Source organism: Melanaphis sacchari, unplaced genomic scaffold (assembly GCF_002803265.2).
Source record: "Melanaphis sacchari strain LSU unplaced genomic scaffold, SCAv2.0 Contig4_pilon_pilon, whole genome shotgun sequence".
In the NCBI taxonomy this organism is placed as follows: domain Eukaryota; kingdom Metazoa; phylum Arthropoda; class Insecta; order Hemiptera; family Aphididae; genus Melanaphis; species Melanaphis sacchari.
Window position 1 is genome coordinate 11,154,400 of NW_020271335.1, and position 22,331 is coordinate 11,176,730.

At 25.3% G+C, this 22,331-nt stretch overlaps 2 protein-coding genes and 1 long non-coding RNA gene across 3 annotated transcripts; 2 read left to right on the forward strand and 1 right to left on the reverse strand.

The window, feature by feature from the left end:
• Positions 1–655: 655 nt before the first annotated feature.
• LOC112598836 lies at positions 656–7,969 on the reverse strand. The gene is made up of 15 exons (XM_025345469.1): positions 7,332–7,969; positions 6,830–6,972; positions 6,659–6,769; positions 5,770–5,867; positions 5,447–5,559; positions 4,782–4,941; positions 4,656–4,725; positions 4,385–4,514; positions 4,087–4,315; positions 3,863–4,008; positions 3,523–3,772; positions 2,375–2,601; positions 2,068–2,294; positions 1,066–1,291; positions 656–949 (listed from the first exon to the last, which is right to left on the reverse strand). The coding sequence occupies exons 1-15, from the start codon at positions 7,591–7,593 to the stop codon at positions 759–761; spliced, it is 2,583 nt and encodes an 860-aa protein (XP_025201254.1). The 5' UTR covers positions 7,594–7,969; the 3' UTR covers positions 656–758.
• A 119-nt stretch (positions 7,970–8,088) lies between these two features.
• Positions 8,089–10,329, forward strand: LOC112598837 (H/ACA ribonucleoprotein complex subunit 1-like). The gene is made up of 4 exons (XM_025345470.1): positions 8,089–8,294; positions 8,558–8,664; positions 9,416–9,631; positions 9,992–10,329. The coding sequence occupies exons 1-4, from the start codon at positions 8,219–8,221 to the stop codon at positions 10,274–10,276; spliced, it is 684 nt and encodes a 227-aa protein (XP_025201255.1). The 5' UTR covers positions 8,089–8,218; the 3' UTR covers positions 10,277–10,329.
• Positions 10,330–15,661: 5,332 nt separating this feature from the next.
• Positions 15,662–17,552, forward strand: LOC112599089. Its single transcript, XR_003114924.1, has 3 exons — positions 15,662–16,658; positions 16,759–17,177; positions 17,281–17,552. It is a non-coding gene; the product is annotated as an uncharacterized LOC112599089 (long non-coding RNA).
• The last annotated feature ends 4,779 nt before the right edge of the window (positions 17,553–22,331 follow it).

A 22,331-nucleotide genomic window follows, 5' to 3' on the forward strand; every position in this document is an offset into this window, starting at 1 on the left:
GGTTTATGTTCATCTCAATGAAAATTTTATAACAATTGATAATTATGATTTTAACCCGTTATTGACGCGTGCATTGTACAATATACAACCAAATACCAGCTTTTAATAGGTTTTCTCTGGTGGCCGCAAATTCTGTCAACTTGAAAATAGCATTTATTATTCAATAGTTGAAAATGAATGACAAAATATGATTTTCTTCAAAATGCATAAGTGGTGCTTTCATATACATTTATTTCTATAAGTAATTACAATCACTTAATAATATACTAAAATGTATCATCATATTACGTGATGACAAAAGTAAAAATCTTTGGAAAAAAAATATATAAATCATAGCCATAGTGCACAAATACAGCTAATGTTTACAATATTTTAATCATTATTTCACCACAAACATTCCTTTCTGACAAATATATAAGATTTTTACAATTTAATAAGATTAATAATAATAATAATAAAAATAAAAAAAAATTAGTAACAATGAACTGCACATGAATTAACAACTATAACATGCCAGGTTAGAGTATTGGAACATTTAGTATTGTTGGCAGACATCAATTATTTAATAACCTAATGCTAACTACAATATATAACATTTAAAAATAATATTAATACATAATTCAAAAAATATATAAAAATATATTATTTACTATAATTTACCAAAAAATAAGTATAGTTATTTGGAACTAATTAATTAATATTTGATTAATTTTAAATCATCAAATCTTATCGTCAAACAATAATTCTCGATTACTCGTTTAATCGCTTGCATCACCTATAGCAATATAACTCTCATGGCCATCAATAGGACGAGGAGATTCACATATTAAACTTTGAACTATCCATAAAGTTGATAGCTTGGGAATTCTTTGATTCATGATTGTGCTCGGACAATGGTCATCGGTTATGATCACAGTCATGTGGCGTATTAAAGGCAGACTTACTGCTCCTGGTTAAAAAAACATTCATATAAAATGGCCAATCAATAATAATTTTAACATCAATAAATTAAACTGTGTAAAAGACCTATTAAATTTGATAGTTAAAATAATTCAGTTAACATACCTTTTTTACTGATAGTATATACAATAGCACCAGAAAATTTTAACAAACTGGAAAAAAAGTTATTCTTGGGTTCATCTGATAAAGCTACATATATAACATAATCAGAAAATATATTTGAGTGTACAGTTTTAGGTGAACGGAAAATAACTTCTTTCTTTTCCACAGACCAACCATTAGGTATAGGTTTAACATCATTCTTTATTATAAACTCGGAAAATGACATTTTCTAAAATAAAAAAATAAATTTTTTTTTAAAATTTTAAATATAATTAGATATTAAACTAAGTTCAATATAGATAAAATGTATATTATACAATAAGCTAATTGGCTATAGAAATTATACAGTTTTTACACTATGTATTTGAAATATGTAATTAATTGTTAAATTATTAATTTGACGTTTCACACTCATAAATATTTAATTTTATATATTTTTTAACACTATAACCTCTATGATATAGTTATTTAGACTTCTAAATTAGTATAGAATTAAATACATTTTTTTAGTAGTATTATTGACATTTTTGAGTATAAAGGAAAAAAAGGATAAATGGTAATTGACAAGATATGATTTTTTAAATAATGTAATACATTTTTAATAAGTTAAGTGCCTCATAGTATTTGATCGATGTTGCTCGTATATCTACATAAAATTAGCCTGACAAATAATGTCCACGAGCTATTTTGCAACATATAAATAAAAATCATTAAATAATCACATGTAAAAACATTAGTGTTGACTTCATTATCAAGTGAATTTTGTTATCAGCTGAGGTACTCTACATTAAGCTATTGTGTACACTGAAATATGAATTATAAATATTCTCTGCAAAATGCCAGCCAAAAATTTCAAATACTTATTTGAGGTACAATAATTTACAACAAACAAAAAAATAATTAATACATTATAATTTATAATTATTCTCAGTATTTATGAATTTATGAGTGAGGCACAAAGTTATGTATTATTTCAATTATTCTTTATAAAAAAAAATTGCTTACTTGAGAAATAGCATGTTCAATACATCTATGATGGTAAGCTGGTATACCAAGACTCAAACCCAATAAAAAATTACAAGTTTGTGAAGGAGTATCAGTAATAATGTATGAACATTTGTAACAAGACTTTGGTAACACATTCAAATACCTATGTACAGCACCACCATGCTTGTATATTAGAGTTTCTAAATACTTTTTATGGATTTTATCTGGTTTGAAATAATGTGAATCTAAAAGTAAAATTAACTAATTACTTAGGTAATTAAAAGTACATTATAAAACTAATGTATTATTTAAATTTTATACTTACGTTGGTTGATTTCATGATCAGTGCTCTGATCACTGTCATTGGTCATAGGTATCCGTTTATATTTAGAATAAGAGATAATAAAGTGTAAATTCTCAAATAATTTTATGGATTTACTTGGAGGAGACACCACTGTACGATTAATTTTGTCAGGAGATGAATGTTCACTATCAATGTCAGAGTTTTTTAATTGAGCCATGTCAACATTTGTTAAGTCTTCTCTTATGTGACTAAATAACAATATCAATAATAACTTTTTGTTAAGATCTAAAAGTATTTAGACAGTTTAAAAATGTAGTTATTATATACATATATAAAAAGGCAAGGAATATAGTTTAAAAGGTAATTTTCCTTTTCCTTTAAATAATGATTAAATATTAATTATTCATTGATTTATTTATTGTATATTCAATAGACATGTGTCATTTAACAAATATGTTAAGAATTCAACAAAAGTACAACAATATTTTGAAAGCCTAAAAATATGAAATTAATATAAAGACTTCTGACACTTAAACTAATAAGTTTTTTAAAAAAATAATAAAGTATCAATTTTAAAATACTCCTCACATATAGAATTAAAAAATCAAGTACAGAAAATATTTTATTGGTTAATCAATAAGCTCTTAGATGAAATGAGTTTATTCCATTAACTGTCTTATAATTATAAATAACAAATAAGTCTAGATAATGTGTATACTGACAGGCAATATGGAATTCTATCAAAACTTATATTCCTAGAATATAATAGTAAATAATATTAAAAATAAACATATCAGCTAAATTGCATCTTAAAGAAAGACAACTGAGACTTAAAAGATTCTTGTCAATTGATTGAGTCTTTAGAAAAGGAACAATTTGAAATAAAAGATATTATTTTTCATATGATATTATGTGATAAAACCTAGAATTACTTTATTCTAAAACTTATGTAAAGATAGAAATTTTGATCATTACCACCATTATTATGGTAATATTTACACTATTTAATTTAGCAAATATAAAACAATAGTTTGTAAGTAACAACTACATTATGTTTATTTTAATAACCTATAGATTTATAAAAATGTTGAATACTTTAATTGTTATTTTAGGGATGTAAATATAATATGTATGTTTATATTAAAATAACAGTACAAAAAATATCTTACTCAAAGTCTGAATCTGAAGAAGCAGCTTGGAAGTTTTCTTCATCATAATCATCTCCAGTAATTCCTGTGCTAGTACTAGGAATGTTTCTGGGATCAAGTACTTCAGGAAATAAGCATTTTCTTTTTTTTCTATTGGTTTCTGGACCGTCTTGTTTAGTTTTTTTACGTTTACTAGATTCATTTTTTATAGTTTTACAATTTGTACTAGTTGATCGTGATAAGCGAAGTCTTTTTCCTTCGGATACATTAGCTAATAGAATAAAAAAAATCAATTATTTTTAATTAAATGATAATTGAAAACTATTAATAAATAATAATTAATATTCATGCAATTACATACACATGCTAAGTCTATCATAATTTTTTAATACAATTTTGTCTTGTAATTTTCTTGCTTTTTCAACATCCAATACTAGTTTATCGAAGGGAACAACAACTACCTCTGAATTCAAATCTACAGTGAATGTTTTTTCACTATTGGGTACACTGTAAACAATAATGTTTTATGTATATTTATATTGTAATTATAACACTTTATTGTTGAATAAAATATATTATACATACTCATTAATATTAACAATTTCACCAACTCTATACTCTTGAGAAACAGTATCAAATATTGCAACAAGAGAGCCAATTTTTATAGCTGCACTGTGTACAAGACAATCAGAATTTAATAGTTTTATATAGTAATCAGATATAAATTCTACTTTAAATTTTGGGGGTATTATATCAATTATAATGGCTGGGTAAAACATTTTATCTGCCATCCAGTATGCAAATATTTTATCCCCTGTAAAAGAAAAAAATAATGAAATTTAAATTACCTAACAACTATTTATAATAATTATATTTCACAGACCTGTTTTAAATGTAATAGGATCATTAGTTGTATTTTCAACTGAATCGATTGGCATATCATAACATTTTGGCTCTTCTATTTTAACATCCTGTTTTTCATTGAAAACATTTTCAGAATTTTGTTTTGTTTTCTGATAAAAAAATAATAATAAAAAACAATGTTAAGAGAACTGTGTATTAAAATAACTATAATGTTAATGTAATAATTAATAAATTATCTACGTATTAAGTAATCATTAATTATTAAATTTTAATACAAATAATATACAAACTTTTAACATTCTTTTTGAACTACTATCATTATTCTGTTTGGGTCTTTTTTTTTGTCTTGACTTTCCAGCACTATAAAATAAAATGAATATTAAAACTGAGATTTAAACTGACTTTAATTTTCTTACCGAGTTTTAGTTTGCTGTTCACTCTGGAAGTCTTTGTTATCTATACTACTAGCAATACAATTTTCTGTAACTCGTGGATAAATATGGTCACACTTGTGACAAGCTAAATTTTCTGGATAAGTGTATACATTTTTTGATAATAAAATATTGTTATGTTTGGCTGAAATATATAATATACCAAGACAGTTATGAATAGGGTTGTAATAATTTTTAAGAAAAATGCATTTGTTATATTTTTGTTATTTAATTATAAATGTAACACTTAATTTATGTTCATAAGTTTTAAATCAATTCATGAGATTTTATTTTATCTAATAATAAATCTTTAGTATATTTTTTTAAATTATTTTTGTTGCTTTACACAAAAAATAAGACTTAAAATAAAACTTGAATTAATAAAATATTTTATGATAATCTTATATTGACATGCATTTCATTGTACCCAAGTAACCCTCATATTTTATAAAATATGCAAAAATTAATTCATTACTTTTTATTATATAGAGATTGATAGATTTAATACATACAATATGTAGGCATATGATGAGTTTATTGCACATTTTAAAACAAAATGTCTTGCAGTTTAAACATTCTTGATATTATAAGATAATTTATATTGATTAAATTTAGTAGGAAAAGTAACAGTTAAAATAAATAGCACTTACATTTAGATTGGTGTAAAAGTACTCCAGTTGATGAACCACTACTAGATAATGACACAAATGAATCTCGTGGAGCTTTTGGTACCAAAAATGGTTCTTCAATTAAATGACTACAACTAAAAAATAAATAATTAAATGTTTAATATGTTTCAAAAATAAAAATAGTTATGTATAAATATTTAATTATTCATTGTTTTAATGTTGAATTCTAAAAAATTTTAAATTGTAAAAATTTTCAGTAATTAAAAACCACAATAAAAGATTTTCTTAATTGAGAATAATGCACTGTGTTCTATTAAATTAATATTTATTTTAATAATAGTTACGTTGAATTTGATGAGCTAGAATGATCAGCTGCATAACCATTAAGAGAAGATACATCAGATTTTATATCAACTTTAATGTTTGAATCAATTTTTGATATCTAAAACATAAATAAATAGATTTTGAACACAACATATAGGTAAATATTCAGAAAAATGTATTTTTAAACATATATTTTATAATAACTTACCCATTATTTTGAATAGAAAATGGAAGAAAATTAAAATTAAAACCACAAACATATGACAACTTAAAAACTATTCAATCATTTTAAAACAATATCTAAGTATTATTTATTATGTTAACACATCATAATTGGCTGGATATTTGTATCAAACATATAATTTATATTTTGATAAAAATTAATTATATGTATGAAAAATAAAGGTGTCTAAGAAAATAATACTTATATATTAATATTTTAAATTAACATATCTTTTATAAAAAAAATTTATACCATATTAATTATAGAATGGTCACTAAAATCAGTCATCACATTCTAAAGAACTATTCGTTCCAAAACTTTTATGAAAGTAATAGCCTTACCAAAATCAGTTGCACTATTCATACCCAAGCTATAATGTATACAAATATAAAAATGTGTTATTTTAGAAATGTATGTTAAATAAATTATAATATAATTCATATGCTTATGGTGTATTATATCTGTACCCCCTTTATTTATATAGTGCAAGTACATTTTTATATAAATACTGAGTACACATTGTAACACAAAATATTAAAAAGCACCTAAAGATTATGTATTATAACTATGAATTTCCTGTATACATTATACTTAATAGGGTACCTGTTGGTTATGTTATAAGATTATTTTATATATAAAACATGAAAAAAAAAAATTAAAGTAAAGACTAAAAGTGTATAACATACCGCAAGCAGTTTTGAACTATTTGGTGTTATTCTACTTATAGCTGCAATACAAAATATGTAATCATATTCAGGATATAAATTGTCAATTGATTTTTCTTTATCTTCTGTAGGCTAAAAAAATAAAACTACAAATTTTAATCCTAACACAAAAAAATATACATCAATAGGTACCAGTTTGATTTCTCTATCAGAATTTATTATTGTACTGCCTTCAGATGTTGAACCATGGACTTCTTTATGAGGACCATGTAATACAATTTCAGAATTTGTTTGGAACAATGTGGGAGGAGTAATAGCATGAGTTTCCCATGATTCTGAAACACACAAAAATTGAATAGAAAATCAAACATTCTTCATATACTTGATGAACAAAATGATTTTAATATTAATGTCTGCAGTACCAATCTAATACAAAAAAATTAGTAACTATTAAAAGTGGTTTTAAAAACTGAACATTAACTAAATTGAAAATTCCCTTGATTTTTTTAGAATTTAAGAATGAAATATGAATATTATTCCTAGTTATGTAATCACTTGTTGATTTTTTTTATAGCTATATCTTTAGAAGAAGTATTTTAATTGCATGCATTCAATTTATATACAATTTAAATGTATAAATTTGTTAATAGGATAAAAGTATTATTAATTTATAATAATTCTAATAAATAACTACTTTCACTGATGTCGGTAATGGAAGTTTGGGAAGTGAGATATTGAGAGCTCGTAATTATCTTGTCTTTGGCGGACTGTTGTATATTGGAATGGTTGATGTTGTTGAATTCACTGATCGATGGTTGTTCACAGTTTAATACAATTTCATTATTGGTTTGACATAATGCATCGTCGCTGGTCAGTGACAAAGCCATATCGTCGTCTGTTGGTTCAGTTTTGGCTGGCAATGAATGTTCATTTTTGAGTTCAATCTTGTCATTCATGGCCGTGAGTTTACTTTATTCACGACAAAACTGGACTGACTGTGAACCAGACGTGTACAGTCGAATAAACTACTGGATTGCGTTAGCCGCGAAAATGTCAAATCGAACTTCACTGAATTTTTGACCGAAACGTAGAATTAATGAACGAGAAACGATCCTAAGACATACTCGTGCATTCATATAATCACTAGCAGACACCAGGAACGCCGCGAAATAATCATAATGGCCGATATTTGATACCTGATTTATTTGGATTTTGGATAACCGATATGAATATGTGATCTGATAGTGGTAAATAGTCTTGTTAAGACGGCCATAATCATTAAACAAATATAAATACATAATTATTAAGTAGTAAGTGTTGTTGTTGTGTCCCAATTTGCCGAATTATTATACCCATGTTTCCATGTTTACAACCTGAATTTTGGTTTTTAGTTATTACCATGGAATACCATTGAACGTTATCATCAACGCTGTAGTGATTGTTGATAAGTAGTATGTAGTCGTTTCACATGTTTACCTAACCGGCCCAAGCGGCAAACATAAACACGTGACTTTTATTTTTTTTTAAATTACAGTAAGTCACTCAATTTTCATTATACTATTTTTCTGATTCTGAATTCCGATGTCTTACAACAATAATAGAAACAGCTTTGGCCGTGGTGGCGGTGGCGGAGGAGGCGGTGGTTTTCGAGGCAGAGGTGAATCATTTAATAATGTTTTAAACCCCGATAAAATATTTTTCCAGTGATTCCCCAATTATTAGCTTTAAACTTGAAATTATCTTGAAAACCATTTTGATGTCTATATATTTTATTTTTAATATAATTATTCTTTTCAGTTTAATTTTTGTTTTGAACTAAATATTTATTAAAGTATACCTATTTATTATTATTGACTTCAACATTTTATGTGGATTGTACTTAGTAAATCCATAAAACAAAATATTTATATGTAATTTCAGGTGATGGAGGTGGCCGAGGAGGTGGTGGTAATTTCCGCGGTGGTGGCGGTGGCCGTGGTGGAAGAGGTGGTTTCAATAGGTTTGCAGAACAAGGACCACCAGAAGAAGTATGAATTATTTTTACATTTATTTTTATCGGTCAATTTCATAGATTTGAAAGATAATTTTATTTTTTCCAAACACTTCTTTTTCTGTATTAATACTGGTGAAAATAATTTTACAACAACCTAGTAATAGATTCATTATAAATTATGTATTAAATATATCAATACTTTTTAAAGTAAATCAAAAATATAATGGGGTACAAATGTATAATTATGAAAATTTGTTGTATATCTGTTTAAATATCTGAGGTAACCATTAACCATAGACATTAATTTGTCTTCATAGATAACTTTAAACATATTAAATTTTAGAAAACTTAACAGTTCCCCAAAAACTTGAAGCAAATATTATAATCTGATGGAATAAGATAGGAAGTAAGATTATTTAATTGTTACAGTTATTTTAAAAATTTTAATGGTTGCTTAAAACCAGAATTATTGGATTGGTTATAATAAAAATTAAAATTTGTAATCATACAAATGAGTGCTTTTATGTAACTTACATATTATATTATAAAAAGTAAAAGTAAAAAAAAAACAAGTATATAAATCAAATTTAGAATTTTGAGATTACTTCATACTTTATTAGACAAATTCAAATTACTTAATAAACCTAGTTAAACTTAAGATAATATAAGTATATGATTTATATTCTGTATAATCAAATATAATCTGATAAAGTTATAATATATTTATTAATTATTTACTTATTTATAATGAACAATTATGATTATCATTCCATTTGTTTTTATAGGTAATACCTCTTGGTTATTTTACTCATGCTTGTCAAGATGACATTATTTGCAAGGCTGAAATGGAAGATGTTCCATACTTTAACGCACCTATATATTTTGCTAATAAACAACAAATTGGAAAAATAGATGAAATATTTGGCACTTACAGTGATTATTTTGTATCCATTAAGTTAAACTCTGAAGTTAAAGCAAAATCTTTCAAAGGAAATGACAAGGTATGTATAATTTTCTAGTTATTATACTATACTCAGTTTAAATTGACCCACTTGTCCGACGTCGCAATACCACCTGTTGAATATCATGACACTATACATTGTGTGGTGTATTAACACAACATTTTTATATTATTCCTCGTGTGTTCGTGTATTCTGAATACTGTATGAATAGCAGGGGTGGTAGACTGTAATAGTTATTGACAATCGACAATGACATCAACCAATCACGGAACACCTTTCACCAACTCAGGGAGTCTAATTATTTAGGCGGTTCAGTATGCATGTGCGAAAGTGGGTCAACTGGATAGTGTTTAAGTGCTTTATATATATTTAAATTATTAATATTTTTCTGTATTTTAGTTATATATTGATCCTGCAAAATTGTTACCATTGAAGAAATTTCTACCTCAACCAGGTGGCCAAAGAGGAGGCAGAGGAGGTGGTGGTGGAAGAGGACGTGGTGGCGGTCGTGGTGGTCGTGGAGGAGGTGGTTTTGGACGCGGTGGTGGCGGAGGAGGCCGTGGTGGTTTTGGACGCGGTGGTGGTGGTGGCCGCGGAGGTGGTGGAGGACGAGGATTTGGCGGAGGACGAGGATTTGGTGGTGGCGGTGGAAGAGGAGGAGGAGGACGAGGTTTCAAGAGATGAAAATAATAATAAAAAAATTGTAATCATAAAATAAACAAATATTTGTGTTAATATCATGTTCTCATAATATTTTTTTGACTACGGGATAACTAAATCTATTTGAATTTAAAACCAATTTTATTTATCATGTTCTATACTGTATTAAACTTAAGCTTTTATTAAGAAAAAATCAAATTTTGTTACTTTATATTTTTTATGATCATTAAATTGATAAATGTATCAAATTTATAGTTCTCTATTAGTTCATATGTTTATTTATCTTTAAAACTTAATTCATTCTTTAAATATTAGGCTACTGCTATCCTTTTATAAACTGATAAAAATAATGTTATAAACTCTAATTTTTGAAAATGAAATAATTCAAATAATATGTAATGTACAATTTTTATCAAAATCCAAACTGAACCTGAATCTAACTTTCAAAATTAATTTAAGCAATAAAATTATGACAAAAAATAAAAAATAATTTTATTTTATGTCATTAAATTCAAAATTATGTTCTTTTTTCTTTAATGTAATAAATTTAATTTTTAAGCAATTGATTGATTTGATTTGGTTCCAATATTTGCAATTTTCAGTTTGTTTATTCTAACTAAACAGATCTTAATTAGTTCCGTTTTAAAATCAAATAATTTATGCTATTACTGAGTTATGAAAAAATTAATATTACATTTTTTAAACGAACGAAACTGTAAAAAATATAGTTTATTTACATAGTCTAGAATTAAAAATGTTAAAAAATAAAATATTTAGATAATTCATTGAAAATATTCTCTATTGCATTGCCTATTTACTAAAGTATTATTATTTTTAATATTTAATTTCTGACATGATTATGTCTTAATTTTTTGAAATTAGGTTATAAAATTATGTTTTCTTTAAAATGTTCAAAAGTGTTCTTTATTCTGAAACATAATATTTAAATTAAGTATTACAAGTCTTAGATAGTTATTTATTTTTTTTTTTTATTAATAATAATTGGGATAATAGTATTACCTATAAAAAGTAAAAAACATGTTATTTAACTTGTAGATTTACTACATGTCTTAAAAATTATCAAAAAATAACCTTAAATGTCTCATCAACGTATTAATACTTTTAAAAAAATCGTCCAATTTTTTTAGTGATTTACAAGTGAGAGAAAAATGATAGTTAACTTTTTGTAAATTTTTATATTCTTTTATTTAATCTAAATTAACAATAATAAAAAAACAAAATATTAAACTTTGGCACATACAAATATAAATAAACAGTATAGTAACCTACTCAAAGTAAACGGGATTACGATGTAATTCGTACTGATCAATTAGTTGTTATTTATTTAAATAAGATTACATTCAACAATCTCTTTAGATGTGAAGACTTTATCACATCGATAAATGGAAATGATTAACATTTAGTATATATGTTGTCATCTAAAACTAGTTACCTGAAAACTATTAAAGCAGATGTTCAATATAAATAAATAATATTTAATACAGTTCATAAACAATATTACATAATATTTTGAATTCCCTAGTTTATAGACTTTTTTACATATGCATTAAAAATTAAAAGAATGACCCAAAAATGCAAAATTAAAGTGTCATCTTTGAAGTATCTGTTGCATGAAAGTATAAACTATGTACTTAGAACGCATTGTTCTAAAGCACCTAAACAATATTTTGCATTGAAATCCAGGACCAATACCTATTGAAAATGTTCTAGAATGAAATTTTGATTTTAGTTTTTAGGTAAAAGTATAATGGGACATCATGGGTATGATAATAGTATTTTATCACGATCTTTGTTATTGAAGTCTCTCGGAATGGAGGTTATTGTGACGAGGATACGATATATTTAATTTTCAATCCGTGTGTACTGCAGAATATATTTTTAAAATAAGTTGACTTACGAAAAATAAACGCTAAATTTTAGTAAGTACCATAAATTACAGGTTTTTCACCTGTTTAAAATAATTATAAATACTTTTATACCTAATAAATAATAATAGGCGATAGGTATATAATGATCAACATAGCGATACCAATTGGATAGGTAGATTGGTATTTATTTAAATAATGATATTGATTAAATACTTATATGAATATAACTAGAAGATAGAATGACAATCTGCTCATTGTTAAAATTTCTTTTAAAAATATCAACCCGAAGCTTACAATAAATATCGAACAATAACAATTTTAAATTGATACCTACTTGAATAATGTGTATCAGTGTACCTATATCTACATTGTAATGTACCTACGCACAATGTAAAATAAAATTAGATACTTTTCTAATATGACGAATTGGCGGCTTTATATCTGTACAATAACCTAACGATATCTACAAAACAAACCCATGATATTATTTTCTTGTTTGGCAGACGATGATGTATTGCAAAAAGACGGAGAGAAAACTTAGTCATTAAAAAAAAAAAAAAAGAAAAAAAATAGTGATATTGTTTTTGTATTATACTGATAAATGATAATAAATTAGGTATTGTTATAGCTGAATGCGTCCTGTTTGCCGTTGGCAATATCGCCGGTAATGGGTAGTGACTAGTGTTTATCAGTATTCAGAATACATTTCTCCGTGCACCATTTGATGGGTCACTTGCTATTTTGTTATGTTATAGCTAAAACTAGTCAATCGGGTAGATTTACAAGGGGTATGGGATCAGCTGACTTAAGCTTTTTCCTCAATATGTTGTGGTCCTTATTCTGACTTAATCTAACCTAAAATTATTCCGGTATTGTATAACTGTAAAAAAACAATTTTTTATCTAAACAAATATGTAAATTAAACAATAATGATCTTTGAAAAATTGTAGGTTCACTATAGTCACAGTCCTTTCAAATCTTAATAACATATGATGCGTGCCCATGTGCACGGGGAAGGGTATAACGCACGATTCCGCACAATTTAACTTTTTTCTTGAGTAAGTAATTTTTTTTATTATTTTATTAGGACTGTCAGCCGGACGATTATGCCGCTTATGTACCTACATCTTTTGAGTCATAAACATTATTTATTTTTTTATCGATTTGAAAAAATAAACGCAGTGCAATTTTATTTTTGTCAGAAGAGAAGTTGATTGCATTTGTGAACACATATTATAAATCTATGTTTATAGATATTAACAACAGCTAATTTTTCATCTCTCTCAGACAATGATACGAATTTCTAAGGTATTTAATAAATAAATAATTTAAAAAAATATTATATTTATATTATTTTTAATATTTTAAAATATTAATATTAAAATTCACTTTTATTATTATTTTTTATTAATTTATATTTAATACATTTATTTATAAACTTACATGGAATAAAATTTAAATGTATTTACTTATAAGTTACCCTTATACATAAAAATGCAATAGCAATATATTTTATTAGTGATCGAACAGGTAACTGACATATCCAGATAAAATGTATAGGTACTGTTGAATTTTCAGATAAGCTTGAATTTGAGGGAAAACTTTTTGATGTCTAAAATTATTAGCCTGTGTGTGAGAAGAAATCTAACACACGGGCAGATATAGGGTCTTATGTTAGCAAATAATTTATTATAAATATATTACAAATTAACAGATTTAAATATATATACATACCTATTAAATTTTTACCGGTACTTATTAATATTAATGTTAATTTAAAAAAAATATGACAAATATTTAAATAAAAATGCAGATAATAATATTTTTAACTGACCTATAGAAAAAGACAGATAATTAGTGTAAAAATGGGAAAGAAAATTTAATTTTAAAACTTACAATTTTACTGATGTACCTAACAATTCTAAACTTGGTCTTGTATTATTAAAATATCTACGTATCTTCGGCATTCCTCAGTTACCTCGAACGTATACCGTTCTTATCCAAGTGTTACTACAAGTTACAACAAATTACAGTGAATTACTTTTATAGCTTATAATACATTGAAGCAATAACTATACAAACCCGCAAGATCATTTAAATTTTAAACACTTTATCAGGCTTATCGATATCTTATTGTAATTCTTTATTTATATATTCTGTGGACTTAATTAACGAGCTAAAAGTTTTTATAAGTATGTTTAATAATTGTATATACTCGTATTTTAGATAGGTACTAGTTATTATTATAATATGTAGGTATACTAATTTTATTGTACTGATATAAAAAATTTAGCATCCAAATTAATGTTTTTAAAATCATATAGTAGTTATAGTTAACCTTCATTACTACAGTACATTCACGTAATTAAAAAATATATCTTTTTTTTTATTTTACACAAAATATATACAATCTGTACAATTGATGCACAATAAGCATATTTGATAAAGGCTAAAAAATAAATTTAAATTTAAGAAAATCAATACCGCATAAAAACTCTATTTAAATATTTTCATGGACCACTGAAGCTCAACTCAACCTGTTAAAAACTATATTTTTATCTTCATGCTCATTCTCAACGTAAACTAAAACGGGGCCGTCCTCCCGACCTTCTTCAATAACTGTACACATATTATTATAGATTATAAAACGCGCATTACCTAATATTATCACAACATCGTTGTATTATTAATAGTTAAACCAACCTTCATGTGTATTATTGTTAGATATCGATATATTAATTATTATTAATTATCTCTGATAATATTTAATGATTGAATTCAAATCTATAATAATTAAATAACAGACTATTTAAAAATAAAGTAAAAAAAAAAAATGTATTTACCTCTAAAGTATTCGTAGATGTAGATAATCTATTGGCTAGGAATGTAATGTCTTATTTTATTATTAGATAATAATAAACATTTTTTTTTTTAGTTAGAGTGAATCCTTAAATAAAAATATAGGCTGTAATTCGTATAACATGTGTTTAAAATTTTGGGTTGCAATATGAAAGAAATTTTTACTGAAGAAGTTTTGGTAGGCAGTATAAGTAATATTTATATCAATTATATCATGTGTATGTTACTAAAGAAAGATGATAATTTGTAGGAATTATCGTGATTTCCTAGTCATTGCAGTTGACTAGGATAATGTGATGATTAGGTATTACAACTATAAACTATTATTATCCATTTACCTAAATTGTATTATTTGTTTAATTATTTATTTATTTATTTTATTTATTTGCTTGATTTTATTAGTTTCATTTACACTATTCTCAAGTTATCTCATAATAAGTCGAATGTGTTGAATATGTCATGTGCAAATAATAATACTAGAAAGGGATAGGTTATTACTTATTTTGGATATTTTGTATTTTTATCAAAATGTCTGCTTGTAGTGTATTAGAAAATATTATAAATCCGTATCAAAACAAATATAAATACCTTTATGGGTGATCGGTTATATTATTATGGAATATAGGTATATGGTCAACCCGGTTTTATATTATCTTTTTTATTGCTTATAAGTTATAACTTATAATAAAATTGACAAATGTAATATTATCGTACTTATAGGTATCGTTATAGACACATCCTGTAAGTGACTGCACAGTATTGTTTATGCACTGAAATAGTAAATTGCAAACTAATCTATTTAAAAATCGATTTACATGAAATACGCTATAAATTTGACAACGCAATTTTATTACTAATTAAAAATAAACGTAATGACAATAACTTTTTTTCAATAATGATGAATATTGTGAACGAATTGGAGAAATAAAAAAATTTAAAATTACGTTATTCTTGTTATTAATGGTAAAGACCATCTTATTAAAACTATAATTAAAGTAACAAAGGGTGTGCGTTATTGTTTTGTAATAAATGAAGAGTCGTTTAATATTATTCATATTGCACATACAGCAATCGACACTGAGGCCGAGAACGTATGATGGCTGAACTTAAATTAAAATAAGTGAATGTGACAGAAGAAACAATAATGGTTTATTTAAGTTTATGTTCTAAATGTTATTAAAAATCTTCAAACCCAAAAAAGGAGCTTGTACCAAAACCTATTTTACATTCAGCGTATAATGTGTTCAATTGGATTTAATAGATATGCAATTAAAGAGTGTAAATGATTTCCGATTTAAAATGAATTACCATGACCACTTCACCAAGTTCATTGTACTTAATCAATTGAATACAAAATGTGCTGAAGAAGTTTTACATAATTTAATAATATCTATACAATATTTATAGTATTAGTCATACTGCACTGGTACAACGGAAGAGAGTATTTTAGTATATCTATAAACAAATTTTATGTCATGTGGGGTGATATAAAAATTGTTCATGGGAAATCTCGACATAGAGATAGGGCTCTGTTGAACATACCATCCGAGATGTAGAGGATAATGCTGCCTTCATGAATGGCTGAGAACATAAGTGTAGTGATTGGCCGTCCGGATTAAAATTTATACAATTCCGAAAATGTTGTGCTTTTCATTTAGGTAAGAATTATTTAAATAATTATATTTTTAAAATATTGTTTCACTTAATTAACTGGAAAAACATAATTATTTTTATACATTAATAAGATTACATTTTTAGGTATTGGAAGATTTCCGTATGGCAATGTTTGGAGGTTCAACTCAATTAGTTGTAGCGTCAACAGGTTTATCTATATGGATGAAATAGATTTGCTTATAATCTGAAGATATCAAGATTATTTTACAAGTTAAAAAAAGGACCGGGCACTATCAATATTTAGCATGAAACAATAAAATTAATTTATATTTTGATTTAAATATTTTATATTAATTATTTGATAGTTAATCAACGACTGTAGACAATTCACTACAAACGTCATTATCTGTAAAATGTTTAGAGAAATAAGCCAAACAAACAGTTAAAACATCAAATTCAAAATACCTGAAACTTGAAGTAGGAACTTTGGTGCGTATCTCTATTTCTGATGAAAACCAAGCTCGTATTTCTCCACATCATGTATTAGCAGTTGTAACTGAAGTGTAAGATAATTTACATAAATTATATGTATAAATATAAACTGTTTAATTATTTTAAACAACTTAATATTAAATTATTTTTTTACTATTTATTATTTTTATATAGTTATTTGTATAGGTACAGAAAATAGATTTATGGAATATAAGTATACCCAGACAAAAATGAATCTATGCAAGGAGAAACTTCTTGATCTTGAAACGGTTGTAAATAACTTTCCGGGAAGCAGCTGCCTTTAACAGTATTTCTGAATCACAAGGTTTTACAAGATGCCACTGTAAAACACAATGTAAAGTCAATAAATTTGCTAGCCGCGCATGGTGCATAATACACTAGATTATGTAATTTTAAATTTCACAGTAGTTTACCATGTAACAATAAGGATGATAAGATATAAACTATTGATGTTATGAAACTAAAAAAAAATTAATGTAATAAAGATTATATAAGATTATGATTTATCCTAAATAATAAGTATTATATATTATTTGATTTTAAATTGTATCATCAATGCCTTCTTTTATTAGGAATTGTCATCAATAACTAATAATTGACGTTAATTCCTTACTAAATCAGGCATTATCGTTATTGACTGGACATTGTCAACAGTGTTTAAATGTCATCTTTTCCAGTAACATATAGTAGCCAAAATTATTCATTCACCCAAACAACTACCCCTCCTAATAAATTGACTTTTTTTAATAGCACGGGACAATATTACAATATTAACCTTACTTTTTTTATTTTATCTATCCATGCAAGATTGTTATATAACTATTGAAATTACGTGAAAATTCAAACAATTTAAAATTAAAAAAATCGTATTTAGTTATATTATTGGATTTTATCTACTATTAATAAATATATATATTATATATTATATTATCCAATTTTAAATGTATATATTCTGTAGAATAGTTTAGTTTTATTCAATGTCATATAAAGTATAATACTTGGAAATTTTATATTTAGGGCCCAAGTAAAAAGTATAGTATAGAACGAGGTTAGGAAATCTTTTTACTTACGTCGCAGCTCATATTTTGTATCAGATTTTTTTGAGAGCTGCTTAAAAAATTAAAATAAACTTTATTAAAAATACAATTTTAACATTTAATACTAATATTTTTATGGATAGAATTATACTCGTATTATGAGTTTCAAATTGCAACGTTTTCCATATTAATTAATTTTGAATAAAATAAATTAGTATAGAAAAAATTTAAAAATTAAAAGAAAAATTATTAATTAATTTTTGAGAACAAATGGATAAATATTTAGTTTTTAGTGTGATTTTTCAGGTTGAACTTTTCCTGCTAATTTGTTTATATTCACTTTCATACTGGATGTTGACATTTTTAAAAATATATTTAAGTTTTCGTCTCTTAAATGTGATCAATATTTATTTTTTCGATTACTTAACTATTTAAAATGTTTGCTCACGAAAATAAGTGCTAACGAGAGCAGTAATAATTTGTCTAGTAAGAATTTTAATACTTTTAAAATATACTTTAAAAAGTTTTGAATAAAATATTTTTAGTTCATTACTTTCTTTAAAAGAAGTTTTAATTTCCCCAATATATGGAGTTGATTTGGATGATTCTATTATAATTTTACAACATACTACATACATAATGATCCAAACGCTGTTAATATGTTTGTGTAATAATTTTAATATCACTTGAAATAATTTTAAATCTGAATACATATCTGAAAATAAATAAATTAAATTAAAATTATAATGATATAATATATTTGGAGGGCCATAGAAAAAAGTCGTGGATTACTGGTGCCTAGTGAAGTCTCAATATTTGATGTGGTAAACCTGCTTACAATTTCCGACTATAATATTGCAATATATTTCATGTCGTTACATATTATAGTTGAAAATATTAAAATAATTATAAGATAATATGACGTTTTCTTAGTCTGCAGTTTAATTAAATTTAAATTCACAATTGGCATACCTACCGTAACCATAATAATATCCTGATTATAATCCGGTTTTGAAAATGATAGGTTTTTTGTCTTTATATTCAATATAAGAATACATAGTACAATTATTACTTGACAAGTTTTTTTTGTCATTTGGCCTTCGCAATTTGCATACGAAAAAATAAAAAAATTAAAAAAAATTATTTCATTTTTATATTTGTATTAAATACAGGTAAGTATTGTAATATCGCTTTATAAAAGTAACGAAAGTGCCCATAGCCGCTAAAAAAGTAGGTATATATTTATCACAAACATATAATAAATTATAATTTGTAGATAATATAACTTATATTATTATAATATTATAACTCATTTGTTGTTTTGTAAGTAATTTATATATGGTGTACTTGTTAATCGACAATTTCTGAATTGCTAGTTATAATAATATGTAGGTAATATTACTGTTGTAAGTTCTTATTGTCCTATCTTGAAGTTGATATCTCGACGAATGTTGATAGGATGTCTACAAACTATAAATTGTACGCCCTGTTGAAAATCAATAAATATTTATCATTTTATCAACACGACAATACAGGATCAACCAGAATTTTTTATTTTGTCCAAAAATTTGATTTCTTTAGAGAAAAAAAACAGATTTTTATATTTATTTTTTATACGGGCTTATTTAGAGAACCTAATTTATTTGTTCAATACAATTTAGTTATTTTCAAAATTTAAAGGATTTACTTAGCATGTAAAATTAATATTTTGTTTTAAATTGTGTATTGATTCATCTATATATTTTAAATTATTTGAATAAAATTTGTTGTCTTTAAAACTAAAGTGGATTACCTTAAGATGTAAAAAATTGAATTAGTATAATTTTATACTCAGGAACTTGAGTTTTTTTTATTGAAAAATTGGTTTATCATGCTTATATTGTATACGGGTTGACCTCGAATCTAAAAAATAAATATTATCATGATGTTATATGATTAAAATGATTTAAGTGATTTTAAATGGGAAATAATTATTTTATTTAAAAAATTTAAGTTTTTATTTAATTTGGTCTTATATTTTTTACATGGATAAACTTGAGTATAATAAGTAATAACACATCTAATAAAATAGTTATGTATAAACTATAAATAAAATTCTGCTGTTTTAAAATGCAAAGAGTACAAACCTAACTGATGAGATGCGAAGTTAATATTTCTCTAAAAAAATCTACTATTTAGTTTCTGAAAAATTTGCTTTAAAGAATCTAAGTGACTTCTTTCAACACTAGAAATGTATGTTTTATTTATAAAAATTTAACGATGGCCTTTGTTTGGTATTATCGCAGAATAGATTAAATTTAAAGGACTAAAAATATTCCCCTAGTTTATTTTTTACATAAAATAAGTACACAATTTTAATAATAAAATTTATTATTGTATGTGTATAAGTATAATTATAGTTTGTGTACAAAAAAATTATTGGGATATATTTTGAATATTTTTTATTTAAACCAAGCATAAATTAAGTTGAAATTGTATTTTTCATTAATTGTGAAATACTGAAATATGATAATTATTAACGTTAGGTACGCATTTTTATTGGGAAAAAAAATTATTTGATGATCACTTAGCGCCATTTTTTATACTATGATAAAATTCTATTTCATTAATTACTTAAGTGTAGGTTATTTTTAGTATTACTTAGTATATTTATTTTAAAATACTTATGATAGTTAACTATACATTAGTTTTTTAGGAACATCGGCGAACGGTATTAATGTATTTATAACTAACTGGTATTTTCCTATTCTTTCACGCTACAATAAATATTTATATAAAAATTTAATGTATTGAATATTACATTATTTATATTAGAAATTATGATTGTATTTTAGTATATTACTAATGAAATATGCGATTGCCGATGATATATAGGTATTACGTTTACCATTGTAAAGACATGATGTGTTTAAGACACTTGTTAGCGTGTAGTATATTCATATTACAGTTGTTATACTTTAAATTTAAATTGTTTGGCAAAAAAATATATTCTTGGAAAATTTTGATATTTTAATTTGGGGTGTTTGTAATTTAATAAACTCATAAATAATTCGACCTATTTTGATGAAAGTTTAAGAAATTGTTCTTAAATATACTAGAAAATATGTGTCAAGTGCTATATTCAATTCGCCACAGGCGGATCGTCCATTTCGATCGTCGAATTAGCTCATAAAGCGAATTACACCAAACACCGACGTTGATTTGCACGTACGTCGCAATGCCATATTTTACGTTAGACAATTTTTTTCGAGGTGAAGTCGTGTTATATCTAGTATACCTATACTTAGTTTTTATTATAAAAACAATAATCAATAAAACAAATAATTTTTACTGTACAAGTTTAATTTTTCTTTTATATGTTATTACGACGAAAGTGTTCAAGACTTTTTTGGGTTAATATAATTTTCAACACGCTGAAACGATAAATCTATATACTTACTGATACACAATGCATTATTATAAATATGTTTTGATTTTCACAGTTAAAAATATTTATGTATATGCATATTAGATGCAATAGTTTAGGCGCGGAAGACCGATCAAACAATTTTTCTTCAAATTTGTAAATATAGGCTAGTACATAATGTTTTAAATTTTTCTTTAAAAGACGTTTTATCCGTGTACGTTGACTCCGTCTTATAAGTGCCGTAACGTGAAGCAAATTTACATCCAGTATTTTTTTGTTTAGTCTCGTTAGTTTTAACTAAGTGAATTTACCTGTTAGTAAAACGTTAATGTAAAAATAATTGTCTACGGTTTGTTGTGTCCGGTATTTTAATTTCGAAGTCAATTATTGTAGACGTGTAAAATATCACGATTTTAAAATGCTCACAACTATCGATTCATTTATTACGCGCGGCTAAGCAGTCTCCATCCAGCCAAATCCAGTGCGCCAACAACTCAGTAGCGCTTATGCACGTGCAACCTACAACCATAATAGTATACTACTCACGACTTACGAGTAACAAATGCTAAACACAAAAGCGTCCGTTGTACAAACGTCGTCGTCGTCGGCACGCATGCCGCCGTCGAGCGTACACGCGCTAGTTACGAAATAATACGAACGTCAGAGACGTCAAGGTGAACGAACGTTCCACTACTTTGAGGGGCAAGACGACGACGACGTATTTACAATTATTATTATACGCGTTATTATTGCAGTAAGTA